Here is a 13808-nt window from a genome sequence, read left to right as displayed (position 1 = left end):
TCTATGTGAGATTCAAGAGCAGGCAAAACCAGTCTGTTGTGATGGAACATGGAATAGTGGTTACAAGGGTCGGTGGTGGCAGTGAAGCTAGCTCAGCGCCCGGGAGGGGGCACCGGAAAGATGTTCTGTATCTTAATCTGGACAATAGACACATGTTATTCTTATACATGTGGTATATACATACGTAAAAATTCACTGAGCCATACTTTTCAGACGAGTGCATTTTGTTGTATGTGTATTACCCCTTGATAATAAAATTATTTAAAAGTTGAGAAGAGAAAGTTTTTTTTTTTTTAACCACGAAACATCACTATACAATTCAGAAGTAAAGTTTTGAGAGTGGAAGAGATTTTATTCAAACAGAAAACCCAGAAGCAATAAAGAATAAGATCAACTGATGCAGCAGTTCAGTTTTTTTTTTTTTTTAAAGTAGAAGCCTAGTGCTTTTTTTTTTTTTTTAAGTTTTTTTTTTAAATTTAATTAATTAATTAATTTACTTTTGGCTGTGTTGGGTCCTCGTTTCCGTGAGGGCTTTCTCTAGTTGCGGCAAGCGGGGGCCACTCTTCATCGCGGTGCGCGGGCCTCTCACTATCGTGGCCTCTCTTGTTGCAGAGCACAGGCTCCAGACGCGCAGGCTCAGTAGTTGTGGCTCACGGGCCCAGTCGCTCCGCGGCATGTGGGATCCTCCCAGACCAGGGCTCGAACCCGTGCCCCCTGCATTAGCAGGCAGACTCTCAACCACTGAGCCACCTGGGAAGCCCCCAGCAGTTCACTTTTATTCAGCACCACAGCTCGCTAGTTCCTTCGCGTCTGTAGGAGGTGAAGTGAGGCCAGGCAAGGAATTCTGAGAGGTATTTCTTGAAGAAGCCGCCAAGAGGATCCCTAGTCCAGGCAGTCAGTCTCGCCGCCCTCTCGGGCTCCCTCCTCCTGCCAGACGCAGCAGCCAGCCCAGGTCTTCCCAGGAAACCTTGAGTCTGAATCAGATGCCAGTACTCTAAACAAACAGCAAGCATAGCTAGAGGATGTTCGATATTCACAGAAGTGCATGTGCTCCAACACTTACCTCTTTCTTAGGTTACTTTTTATTTACCCTTTCCTGAGAACTTGGGGAATGGAATGCAAATGCCGGGCGCCAAGTGGAACCGAACTGTCAGCTTCTCTACTGCTGAAGATGGAGAGGACAGAGGCAAAAAAAAAGAGAGAGTGAGCACTGCGCATGCTCCGTAAAGCATTTCTTTTCCCCCTCCTCCTTCCCTCCCTCCCTCTCTATTTGCTCCCCCCACCCTCCCTCGGTCAAGCTGGGCCAGGCAGGAAAATAAGCCAGAAAGCTTTTCTTTTGAAGATTCTAGATTCTTGACCTTGAAGTTTGCTTTCACACTTCTGCCCAGAAAGCTTGCTTTGAATTTGCCTTTCCTCAACTCATTTAGCTTTAAAAAAAAAAAAAAATCTTGTTCCAGGCAGCACCATGGGAAGGGGGGCTTTCTATGGTAAAATGTTCAACTCTATCAAGTTGACCCACTAAGTCTAATAAATGGGGCCAAGTGCCAGAAGAGATCATGCTACACTCATTCAGGGTAACAACAGATTGAAAATATGCAAGAAAGGAAAAGACTAAACAACAAAGGGATGTAAAAAGAGCATCACATTTTCCTTCCCACTGTTTGTGTTGTAAAAACTTCATTGGACACTTCTCATTATATGGATAATTTGCAAAAACATTCAAGTATCAGTCTGTTCTATTACAAACAACTTGTAAGCATTTGTACTCATGCTCAAATAATAAAGAATACAGCAAGGAATCTGAAACTTTGCTTGAAGAACCAAACAACAAATGTTTACTGAGCTCCTATTCATCTGAGAAGTAGTATGGCATAGTGATTAAGAGATGTTGGAGCCTGCTACCTGGGTGTTAACTCCCAGTCCTCAACCTCCTAGCTGTGTGACCTTAGGGAAATGACTTAAATTCTCTGTGTGTTTTCTCCATCTTTGAAATGGGAATAGTATTGTGAGAGTTAAAATTAGTTCATTTATATAAAACTTTCACATTAGCCCTGGGCCCCTATTATGTTATCAATGTCTGTTATTTTACCCAAGTTCCTATTACTGTGTTTAAAATTGAGGCATAGATGAATTGTTTCTTTTTACATGCAGTTTTCTTGCAGCGCACATAAGAAGTATGTGGAGACTTGACATATTTCCATAAGCAATTAACGAATGATGTCATTATCTGATTTTTTAAAAAATAAATTTATTTATTTATTTTTGGCTGCATTGGGTCTTCATTGCTGCGCTTGGGCTTTCTCTAGTTGCAGTGAGTGGGGGCCACTCTTTGTTGCAGTGCGCGGGCTTCTCATTGCGGTGGCTTTTCTTGTTGCAGAGCATGGGCTCTAGGTGTGCGGGCTTCAGTAGTTGTGGCATGTGGGCTCAGTAGTTGTGGCATGCGGGCTCAGTAGTTGTGGCACACAGGCTTAGTTGCTCCGCAGCATGGGGGATCTTCCCCAACCAGGGCTCGGAACCAGTGTCCCCTGCATTGGCAGGCGGACTCTTAACCACTGCACCACCAGGGAATTCTCCATCTAACTGATTTTTAAAGTGCTCAATTGCAGTGTGTGATAGAGAAAATGAAAGATTAGGACAGAGTATGATAAAGGCTTATACTCCCCTGAAGCTGGGAGAAGTGTTAAAGGTGTTGAAAGTGGCAGAATGTAGGAATGTTGGAAGGCTTCTTAGTGTCAGGACCTGAGTGAGAGAGATGTGGAAGGCAGGGGAGGAGTCAGAAGGAGTCCTGGGAAGGGATGAGCTGGAGCAAGCTCAAGGTGACACAGAGACAGATAGAGACAGGAAGATGGCAATGCAAAGAAGGCCACAGCTCCACTGTTAATGTGTGTGTGTGTGTATATATATATATACATATATATATATATGTATATATATATCCTCATCACTAACAACTTCAGTCTACTTCATGACCACGTTCATGTTGGTGAACCCAGAAATAAGAGGGAAACACCAGGCAATTTTCAACTTACCCTTGCATATATCCTGTGAACAAAGCTGTTTGACAATATATTAAAGAAACATCACACCTTTATAATTCTATGAATAGTAGTTCAAAATTAAAAAATACTTTCTAAGAACTATCTTTTTTTCTCCAACATAAAAGCCAACTTCTTAGTGGATGTATTCTAAGGTACTCTGGCACTGTAATTCTTATATGGTGAAAGACTAACATTCTTATATGGTGAAAGACTAACATTCTTAATGATTATTACTAATGAAAACATAAATGCAATTTTCAGTCTGTGAGTCTTTGAAAAGCTATTGAATGAAGTGCGTTTCATAGTTCAACCACATGGAACGTCTTTTGCTCTTTTATCTAGGTAGGGATCTTTGTCTCCTACCTTCAACACCCTTTTTCACCACTGCTGTTTATTGGTATGTATTAGGCTCTCTGTGTGCGAAAGGTACACATCGGAGGTGCTTTTTTCCAAATACTCCCCAGCAAGCCACTTTTCCTCGCAGAATCTCAGCAGTGTGCGGAAGAGGTTCAGTCGATTTAGCACGACGTGTGCGAAGGAAGGGCTTCTCAGCAGACCGTCTCGCTCCTTCGCCAGGGCGCCTAGGTATGGACGCTCTGGGAGGTCAGGGAGCGCGGAGAACCGCTACCTAGTGTTGAATTGCGGGGAGGAGGGCATCCCGTCGGGCTCGAGGGCTCTTTTCGGACTATCGAGTGCCTATCCCGGGGCCCTCCCTCAGGATCCCAGCCGGATCCCTGAGCCTCCCCGCCCCCGCCCCCGCCGGGCCCCGCCCCCTTCCTGGCTCAAACTACGGGTCCTTTCAACCTAGCTTTCTTCGCCTCGCGCATTGTCAAACGTGTAATTGGGGGAACTCCACCCAGCCGGGGCCTCCTCGGAGTCGCTGCCAGAGTAGCGGCCGCCTCTCCGCCCCCACCCCGGAGCACACGGCGGCCGCACAGCGCGCGCATAGCCCACCGCCCTGGCAGCGGCGCGCGGCGCGGCTCGCGGCTCAGGGCGGGGTGGGCTGCTGCGGGGCCGCAGGTCTTCTGGGCCAGGAACCGCCCGCGCCCACCTGCTCCAGCCCGCTGGCTGCGCGGACCCGGCGCCGCTGCGCGGGCGGGGGTGGTGCGCCGCGGGGGCCGGGTGTCCCGCGTGAGCCAGGCGGAGCCGCGAGCAGACCCGCCGGCCGTCGGGGGCGCGGCCGGCCGCCAGAGCTCCCACCTGTCCCGCCGCGGGGGCCCGGCGCCCGAGTCGCGCCACGGTCGGCGACATCGGAGGCAGCGAGGGCGCGGAGAACCGGCAGAGGCGAGGCCCGCGCCCCGGAGGAAGCCGCGCGCGGCCCGAGGCCTCGGACCCTGCGCCCCACGTTCCGCGACACCATGGCCACGAAGCTGCTGTTGCTCCTCTGCCTGTTTTCGGGCTTGCACGCACGGTAAGTGGCGCCCGGGCTCCGCATCTCCGGAGGCTCCGAGACTGGAGGGAGGGCGGCGGGGGGCGCTGTCCCCCGGCCCCGAGTCGCCGGCGCGCCCCGCCGTCCTTCGTCTGGGCTGCGGCATACCCTGCCAGGGCCGCGGGGAGGAGACGGGAAGTCGGCCGGCACCCTACCTGTCCCATCTACCCCGGACATGGCCATCTGCCTCTCAGGGCTGGGCGACTGCAGCCTTCTCTGCAGCCTGAAACATGGGGACTCTGAGATTAATGGGCTCTTCTCCTGAAGCTTTTAGGATCTGGTGGTTTTAAGAGGTTTTGAAAACCAACATCATAGGGGAAAGCCTGTGTCTACCTCCTTATCTACCTCCTACCCCTCCCCCAAGTGTTTCAGCGCTGTGCGCGCGCGCGCGCACACACACACACACACACACACACACACACACAGAGCAACATTCTGTATCATTTCCATCACTGAAATTTCCCAGGACCCAGGAGTTACGGTTTCCTACCTGCCCAGTTTAAACCGGTCTTTGTGAGGAGCAGCCGGACTGGAGGCAGGTGGAGGAGGACTGGGGCAAGGTGGACAGCTGAGAGCCCTGCTTCTCAGAAAGGATTTCCTTCCCAGGTCCTGCGAGCACACGCACAGTACACATATGCACCCCTTCTACATGAGCCACTTTCACACACGGGAGCATGCACAAACCTACCCCTATAAAGCAAGCATGTTGAAATTGATAATGTTTTCTACCTAGTAACTGTAAGAAATTACCTCACCATAGATACCCCAACCTTCCTCCCAGGACACCAACCACCTAATGGGAGCTTAGAAATGCTCCAGAAAGAGATGAAGATGGCTCATGAGGGTGGGAAGACAGTGGGACTAGAGGGGTTAAACACTGTTGCTGTGAATATAACTGGAGATTCTGGGTTTGGTTCCTTTAATTCTGTCTCGGGCTAGATCTCTGGCCCAGAACTTGAAGACTGCCCTGTGCTTTACAAATGAGAGCAGCTCCCTTCCTCCCATCCCGCTCACCACCCCAGGAATCTCAGGGCATCCCTACCCCCAAAACACTTTTGTTTTGACACATCTTCGTTTCCTAGATCTGGGAGGTAGAAAACTAGAGAGCCTTCCTGTGGGCTATAATCCCTGCAGTTGTTAGCAGGCAATACCTGGAGGTCTTGCATGTTCATTCACATTTGTGAAGTACTAAAGAACTAGGAAGGTGCATTAACAAATCCTACAAGATGTGAATGTGAATGGGTCATAGTTCTCCCTCCCTACCTTTGACAGACCCTGAGGAAGAAAGTCCTGGCCCTCCCTACCGCACACTGCTGGTCTTTGCTAAGAGTTGAGAGTGAGAAAGGCAGATTGTGTGTGCTGGGGAAGGCAGACTCATGGCAGCTCTTCCAATCAGGCCACACACTCCTTGGGCCTTCAACTGAAGTTTCTTCCTGTCTAAGGAGCGAGCTGGGAAGGGAGATGGAAGTGCGCTCTCTGAGGTTGAGCATGCCTGGATGTATCTCTGTTTAGAAGCAGACAACACCAGGCACAATGTAGAGGTCCCAGGCCGTATACAGATCTGAGGTTATATCGAATCAACCTTCCTACTGCCACCGACTGGATGAAGTGACCTGCAGTTCAGGGTTAGATAATCAGCTGTTTAGATCTATAGATACATGTTAGAAGGAAACCCGCTATTGTCTTCATTACTTTATGTGCTTAGTAGGAAGGTATCTGGGTGTCTAACTTGAAGCGCTCAGGTGTCTAGGGATTCCCAAACACACATACAATCTCTGGGGATTCTTCATCCTTTCATTTTGCCAAGGCAGGTGTAACAACTTTAATATGTCTGGGTTGATTCCATGGCCTTGATAATAGAGGTTGCATATCAGTTGAAAAAAATCCAAGTTTTAAATCCAAATTTTATTGCTGTATACCTCTCCTTTGAAAGTGTCTTTGCTCTTTGAATGGGTTTTACAGACATGTAAAGTAATCTGATGTCCAGCATCACCTTTCAAAACTGTTATTAATTCTGAGAGGGTTCTCATTTGCACTCTGGCATGCCTCCCTGGTGTTGAAGAGCCCTAGAGAAGGCTCTGACAGTTGTCCTCCATGGTGATGGCTTGGCAGCTCCATGGAGAGAAAATAACCCATTCTGACACCTATGGAGGAGCTTATTCTACATTAAAATGCATTAAGTCCCACCTGGACCTTGGTGATACCATAAGCGGATGGCTAACTGCTTTCTGAGGTTTAGGAGCTCCTTTTTATGTTTATAGATGCATCCAACTTTGTCTCTGCCCTTGTAGTTGAAGAGAATGTGTAAGACATGAAAATACCATATGAGGGCTGAGCTGTCAGTACATCACCAATTTGTTTTTAAGAAAAAGGTAATGATGGTGTTCAGGATCCAACAATCCTGATAACAGAACACTGATGAAGATTATATATAACCCATTTAGAATTTAGAAAAACAGAACATTTTTGTTTTATTCACATTCTAGTGAGTCCCTGAGATTGGGTTTTCGTCAAAGGGAGGATTTTCCTTTGGGCTGGTGGTCTGGCACTAGCACTGGGAAGCTTCGATTTCATTCTCTGAAGTCCTGCAGCAAACTGACATGGCATCAAGATTGGGAGGAGACCAGTGTCGGCCCAGAACATCGCTGCCTGCGTGCTGCCTGCTGTCCCCCCCAACCCAGCCACAGAGCCGCGAGTGTCCCATTTTTACCTCCCGAAGGGGAAAGGGCAGGAGAGGATGCTGCTGCTGTTCCTTTCTTTGTCTCCCCCTTCACCTACACTGAGCTAAAGAGCTTATGCAATTTCAGGAAAACCCTCTCATCACCACTTCACTGCTAGAGGCAGAACTAGTCTCATTATAATACCTGTTATTGACATAGCTCAAAGTATTTTTCAGAAACTAAGGCTGTGTATGCAGAGAACTGATGAAGTGTTAGTGTGCTCCTTCTGTGAACATATGAGTGTTGGGGCAAGAGAAGATACAGAGCATGGAGAGCATGGTCTGGTCTGTGCTGGTGAGCTGTCTCTGGGGATGAGGGAGGGGAGGAGAGGGGAGGGGAAGAGACAGACAGCAGAGGAAGAGAGGACCGCACTGTGGGTGAGTTGGAAGGAGTCCTGAGGATGCTGTATGTGATCCTGCCCAGGTGATCTGTCCCTCTGTCCATAGTCTCCCAAGTGCTTTTGCTGTGGACTGAATTGCCAGGTCCTGTGGGCAATGGTTGGCTCCCAGCAATCCATGTCCTGCAGAACCTGCTTCCACCCACTTTTTTTTAAGATGATAAAATTAATATTCCTGACGATATTCCTGATAAAATAAAATATTCTGCATTTAAAATTCTGTAGTGTTATTTGTAAAACATCAGGTTTACAAATAATGAAATGAAGCATATCAGTTCTTGAATACGTGTCCCAAATTTTACAACTTCCTATTGATGGTGAATATTCAGTGTGAAAAAAATCCACGGCAACTTATAGTTCCTATGGATGATTTATTCTAAACTTCCAGTCAAGAAACAGAATATAGTTTAATATCAGCCAAGGAAAAAATTAAAAGATGTCAATCTTTGAGACATATGCCATATACTTATTATCAAAACCTCATGTAAGTGTATATATTCATATAGGACTAGACTGGCACTGTTCTGATCTATGTTAAGGCTAGTTAACACTCAAAAAGACTCACGTACATATGACACATACATAAGATTATACAGATGTTATATATTATAGTTACATGTTATAATATTATATTATGTAAGTATATATATATGATTCTGAGGCTTTAAACAAAGTAGAGATAATAAACTTTAAAAAGTTTATTTTTTTCATTTATTTCATTTTCATTACAGATAATTTAGACCATTCTAAAAACTAACTTAAAGACACACATCCCAGAACACAACTGCCCTGAGATGTTGTTGCCATTTTGGCTCCCATCTGGGAAGCTAAACAGAAATGAGCTCATACTCAGGACAAATAAACCTCAATGCAATTTTCTATTCTATATTTTGTTCTCTTTTGTGAAGAAAAAAAGTCATTACAGTGCAACCACTGACAAGCCATAAAGGAAGAAGGTTGCTTGTTTGTTTGTGTGATGAGCTTTTTTTCCCCGGTAAATGGCAGGCCCCCTGGAAGTGCTACTTTGAAGAGAAGACTCTGCTCTTTTCAGGCCTGAATGGCTGTGTTGCTGAGATGGCCTCACTCACTAAGGAAGCTAGCTTGTTGTTTTGAGACCTCTCCATTCAAGTACTCCTGTGAGCATGTATCACCCAGGAGAGGTGCCTGTCAGGCTCAGCCCTGCTCAGGAGAGACTCAGATATGCTCAGCGTTCATTTGGACACATTTATTAAAGGGCCAAATGGTAAGGACATATTAGAAAGGTTTTAATTTTTAATGTCTGTATTAGCCTGCTCTGTAAGAGATGAATCAGTTTGTGTGGTAGGAGGCATGTAAAATCACCAGAGGGTGTTTACCAACCAATATCACTGTTCCTTGGCACCCCACATGGGTGCTGGCCAAGCATACCACCTCCTCGTATCCCTGTGTCTGCCTAGACCAAAGGTGCTAGTCTCCATGAGAAGCACAGAGTCAGACTCAACTATTTTCAGTGAATGCATTCTGAAGAAGCTGTTCTTACCTTCAACTAAAATGAGTTCTTGGCAGTGGGGAGTGGAAACGGCAAGATGTTTGTGCCTTGACCTTCAGAGGTTCTCAAGGTTGATCCAAGGAAGGCTGACTGTCTGCTGGTTGGCCTTCATTCATTGAGTTATTATGATGTCTATGGTTTAACATGGACATAGAATCATTTTGTGACATTTAATGAAAACATCATGCTATGTTAATAGTACTGTCATTCTTGTTGGATTCTTTCTTATTTGTGTTTTGTTTTACTTTTTTAATTTTAGAGATAATCTATTGGTTAGGATGAGTGTACTAGGGCCTTTCTACCTATTTCCGTGGTGCTTGGTGAGCCAAAGCTTGACACTTCCTGGAGCCATTGCTACAACTTATATGTCATACTTTGTGCCATAATTACAGATCCAGAAAGGTGGAAGAGGATGAATATGAAGATTCTTCATCAAACCAAAAGTGGGTCTTGGCTCCAAAATCCCAAGATACAGATGTGACTCTTATTCTCAACAAGTTGCTAAGAGAATATGATAAGAAGCTGAGGCCTGATATTGGAAGTGAGTGTTGATGTTTGTTATTCCAGTAGGAAACATACTGTAATATATTTTTAAAGTTTTTATTTTAAATAATTGTAAAGTCACAGGAAGTTGCAAAGGTAGTGCAGAGTCACACAATTCGTGGGTATCAAACCAGGAGCTGACATTGGTACAGTGTGTGTACGTGGCTCCACATCATCTTTTCATGTGTGGATCTGTGTAATGACCACTGTAACTGAGACGCAGAACTGTTTTATCACCATGAAGATTCCCCTCCTGCTATCCCTCCTCCAAAATTTCTAACCCGTCAGCCACTAATTTGGTCTCTATTTCCGTATTTTTGTCATTTTGAGAATGTTGCATATGTACACTCATTCAGTATGTGACCTTTTGAGATTGGCTTTTCTTCCCTCAGCAAAATGATTTTGGGATCCATTCAAGTTGTTGCCTGTGTCAATAGTTTGTTTTTCTTATTGCTAAGCAATCTTCCATGGTATGGATAGACAAAAGTTTGATTAATGTTTATTGAGGAACATTTTGGTTGTTTCCAGGTTTTGACTATTACAAATAAATGACTATGTGCATTTGTTTGCAGGTAATTTGCATGGACGTAAGATTTTATTCTCTGGGATAAATGCCCAGGAGTATGATTGCTAGGTCCTATGATAAATGTTGGTTTAATTGTTTTTAAGAAACCGTCAAACTCTTCTCCAAAGTTTCTGTACCATTTTCTATCCCACCATCACTATGTGAGAGATCTTCACCAGCAATTGGTATTGTCACTATTTTTTGTTTTAGCTCCTCTAATAGGTGTATGTCCAATAGGTTGATATCTCATTGTGGTCTTAATCTACATTTTCCTAATTGTTAGTGGTATTAAATTTTCTTTATGTGCTTATTTGCCAATAATATATCCTCTTCATCAAAATGTCTCCTCATATTAGTTGCCCCTTTAAAAATTGGATTATTTTGTTTTATTTATTTTTCTCCTGCTTTGTTAAGAGTTCTTCCTGTAGTCTAGATATGATTCCTTGGCCAGATGTAGTTTTCAAATTTTTTCCCTCATGTGGCTTTTCTTTTCATCCTTTTAACAAGATCTTTCAAAGAGGAAAAGGTTTTAACATTGAGGAAGTCCAAGTTACTGATTTATGTAAGAAAACTGTTTTATGGAACATACTTTTGGAGTAATGTCTAAGAACTCTTCATGAAGCCCTAGTTCCTGAAGATTTTCTCCTTTTTTCTTCTAAACGTTTTATAATTTTAGGTTTTACATTTAATTCATTATCAGTTTTGAGTTAGTTGTTATAAAAAATCAAGGTGTGAGGTTTAGAGCTAAGTTTCTTTTTCTTTTGCTCATGGATATCTGGTTACCTTATTACCATTTGTTGAAAAAAACTATCCTTCCTCTTTGAATTATGTTTGCACATTTGTTGAAAGTCAGTTGGCTCAACTTCGGTGGGTTGTTTCTGGGATATCTATTTTCTTCCATTTATCTATGTGTCTATCACTGTGTCAGTACCCACAGTCTTGATTGTTACAGCTATGTAATATGCCTTGGAATTGGGTGGAAGTAATTCAACTTCTTTATTTATTTATTTTTAATATTTTATTTATTTATTTATTTTTGGCTGCATTGGGTCTTCGTTGCTACGTGCAGGCTTTCTCTAGTTGCGGGGGGCTACTCTTCATTGTGGTGTGCGGGCTTCTCATTGTGGCTTCTCTTGTTGCGGAGCACGGGCTCTAGGCACGCAGGCTTCAGTAGTTGCAGCATGTGGGCTCAGTAATTGTGGTTCGTGGGCTCTAGAGTGCAGGCTCAGTAGTCGTGGCTCACGAGCTTAGTTACTCCGCAGCACGTGAGATCTTCCTGGACCAGGGCTCGAAACCATGTCCCCTGCATTGGCAGGTGGATTCTTAACCACTGTGCCACCAGGGAAGTCCTCAACCTCTTTATTTTTCAAAATTATTTTAGCTCTTATAATACATATTTTTCATATGAATTCTAGAATTATCTTGTCTGTATCTACAAAAAATCTTGTGTTAAATCTTTATATCAATTTGGGAAGAATTGACATCTTCACTATGTTGAGTATTTTGATCCATAGACAGAGTATGTCTTTTCATTTATTAAGATCTTCTTCAATACCTTACATTCAGTGTTTTACAGTTTTTAGTATACAAGTTCTGAATATATTTTGTTAGATTTGCACCTAAGTATTTCACGGGTTTGGAGTGCTTGTAAATGGTACTGTATTTTAAAATTTCCTTCTCCCTGTGTTCATTGCTAGTATACAGAAATATGGTTAATTTTTGTAAGTTAATGTTGTGTCCTCTGACTTGACAAGCTCAGTAGTTTTAGGAAGTTTTGTTTGTTTGTTTGCTTTTGATAGGTTCCTTGGGATTTTCTGTGTACATCATCAGGTCTCCTGCAATTGAGACTTTTATTTCTTGCTTTCCCATCTGTATACCTTTTATTATTTTTTTCTTACCTTGTTGCACTGGCTAGAACTTCCACTGCTACATGAATAGTAGTAGTGTGAGTGGACATCTTGCTTTGTTCTAGATCTTAGAGGAAAAGCATTCAGTCTTTCACAATTAAGTGTAATGTTAGCTAGAGATATTTTATATATATTCTTCACCAAGTTGAGAAATTTCCCTCTATTTCTAGTTTTCTGAGAGAATATTTTTTTTTTGTCATGAATGGGTGTTGAACTTTGCCAAATACATTTTCTGGGTCAGTTAATATGATCATGTGATTTTTTTTTTTAGACAGCTAATACGGTGAATTACATGGTTGATTTTCAAATACTGAACCAGCTTTGCATCCCCAGGATAAACCACACTTACTTATCATGTTTAATAATACTCTTTTTTGAAAACTTTTAATATATTGCTGTATTCTATTTGCTAATCCTTTATAAACCTTTTAATATCAGTGGGGCCTATAATAATATTCCTTTCTTCATTTCTGATATTGGTAATTTGTGTCAACATTCTTTTTTTCTTTGTCATCTTGCTAGAGATTGGTTCCATTGACCTTTATTTATTTATTTATTGATTGATTGATTGATTGCTATGTTGGGTCTTCGTTTCTGTGCTAGGGCTTTCTCTAGCTGCGGCAAGCGGGGGCCACTCTTCATCGTGGTGCATGGGCCTCTCACTATCGTGGCCTCTCTTGTTGGGGAGCACAGGCTCCAGATGCACAGGCTCAGTAGTTGTGGCTCACGGGCCTAGTTGCTCCGCGGCATGTGGGATCTTCCCAGACCAGGGCTCGAACCCCTGTCCCCTGCATTATCAGGCACTGCGCCACCAGGGAAACCCCCATTGACCTTTTTGAAGAACCAACTTTTTGTTTCATTATTTTTCTGTATTGCTTTTCTATTTTCAGTTTTATTATATTTTGCTTTTTATCTTTATTATTTACTTTCTTCTGTTTGCTTTGGGTTTATTTTGCTCTTCTTTTTTGAGGTAGCATTTAGAGTCTCGACTTGAGACTATTCTTTTCTAATGTAAGCATTTAATGCTCTAAATTGCCCTCTCTGCACTGTTTTAGCTGTATCTCACAGATTTTGATATTTTGTATTTTCATTTTCATTCAGTTCAATGTATTTTTTACTTTCCCTGAGATTTTTTCCCCCTTTAACTCATGGATTATTTATTTATTTTTTTTTTAATATTTAAAAAAAATTATTCATTTTTTTTTTTTTGTCTGTGTTGGGTCTTCATTGCCGCATGCGGGCTTTCTCTAGTTGAGGTGAGCAGGGGCTACTCTTCATTGCGGTGCACAGGCTTCTCACTGTGGTGACTTCTCTTGTTGCAGAGCACGGGCTATAGGTGCATGGGCTTCAGTAGTTGTGGCATGCGGACTCAGTAGTTGTGGCTTGCGGGCTCTAGAGCGTAGGCTCAGTAGTTGTGGCACACGGGCTTAGTTGCTCCATGGCATAAAGGATCTTCCTGGACCAGGGCTCGAACCCATGTCCCCTGCATTGGCAAGCAGATCCTTAACCACTGTGCCACCAGGGAAGCCCCCTCATGGATTATTTAGAAGTGTGTTTTTAGTTTCCAAATGTTTGGAAGTCTTCCTGTTATCTGTTGCTAATTTCTAGTTTGATTCCATTGTGATCAGAGAACATATTCCGTATGAGTTCAAAATTCTTTTAAATTTGTTACTATTTAACT

The 13808-nt window shown here is 43.5% G+C and overlaps 1 protein-coding gene across 1 annotated transcript in view; it reads left to right on the top strand.

The window, feature by feature from the left end:
- Nucleotides 1-4396: 4396 nt before the first annotated feature.
- The window catches only part of GABRG3 (gamma-aminobutyric acid type A receptor subunit gamma3), a 588733-nt gene continuing 579321 nt past the window's right edge, over nucleotides 4397-13808 (top strand). Inside the window, exons 1-2 of the mRNA XM_036845168.1 lie at nucleotides 4397-4449; nucleotides 9505-9653. Of these exons, the coding sequence (XP_036701063.1) occupies nucleotides 4397-4449; nucleotides 9505-9653 (202 nt within the window). The remainder of the gene's footprint in view (nucleotides 4450-9504; nucleotides 9654-13808) is intronic.

The sequence above is a fragment of the Balaenoptera musculus genome, chromosome 2 (assembly GCF_009873245.2).
Source record: "Balaenoptera musculus isolate JJ_BM4_2016_0621 chromosome 2, mBalMus1.pri.v3, whole genome shotgun sequence".
NCBI lineage: Eukaryota > Metazoa > Chordata > Mammalia > Artiodactyla > Balaenopteridae > Balaenoptera > Balaenoptera musculus.
This window is presented reverse-complemented; position numbering and strand designations above follow the sequence as displayed.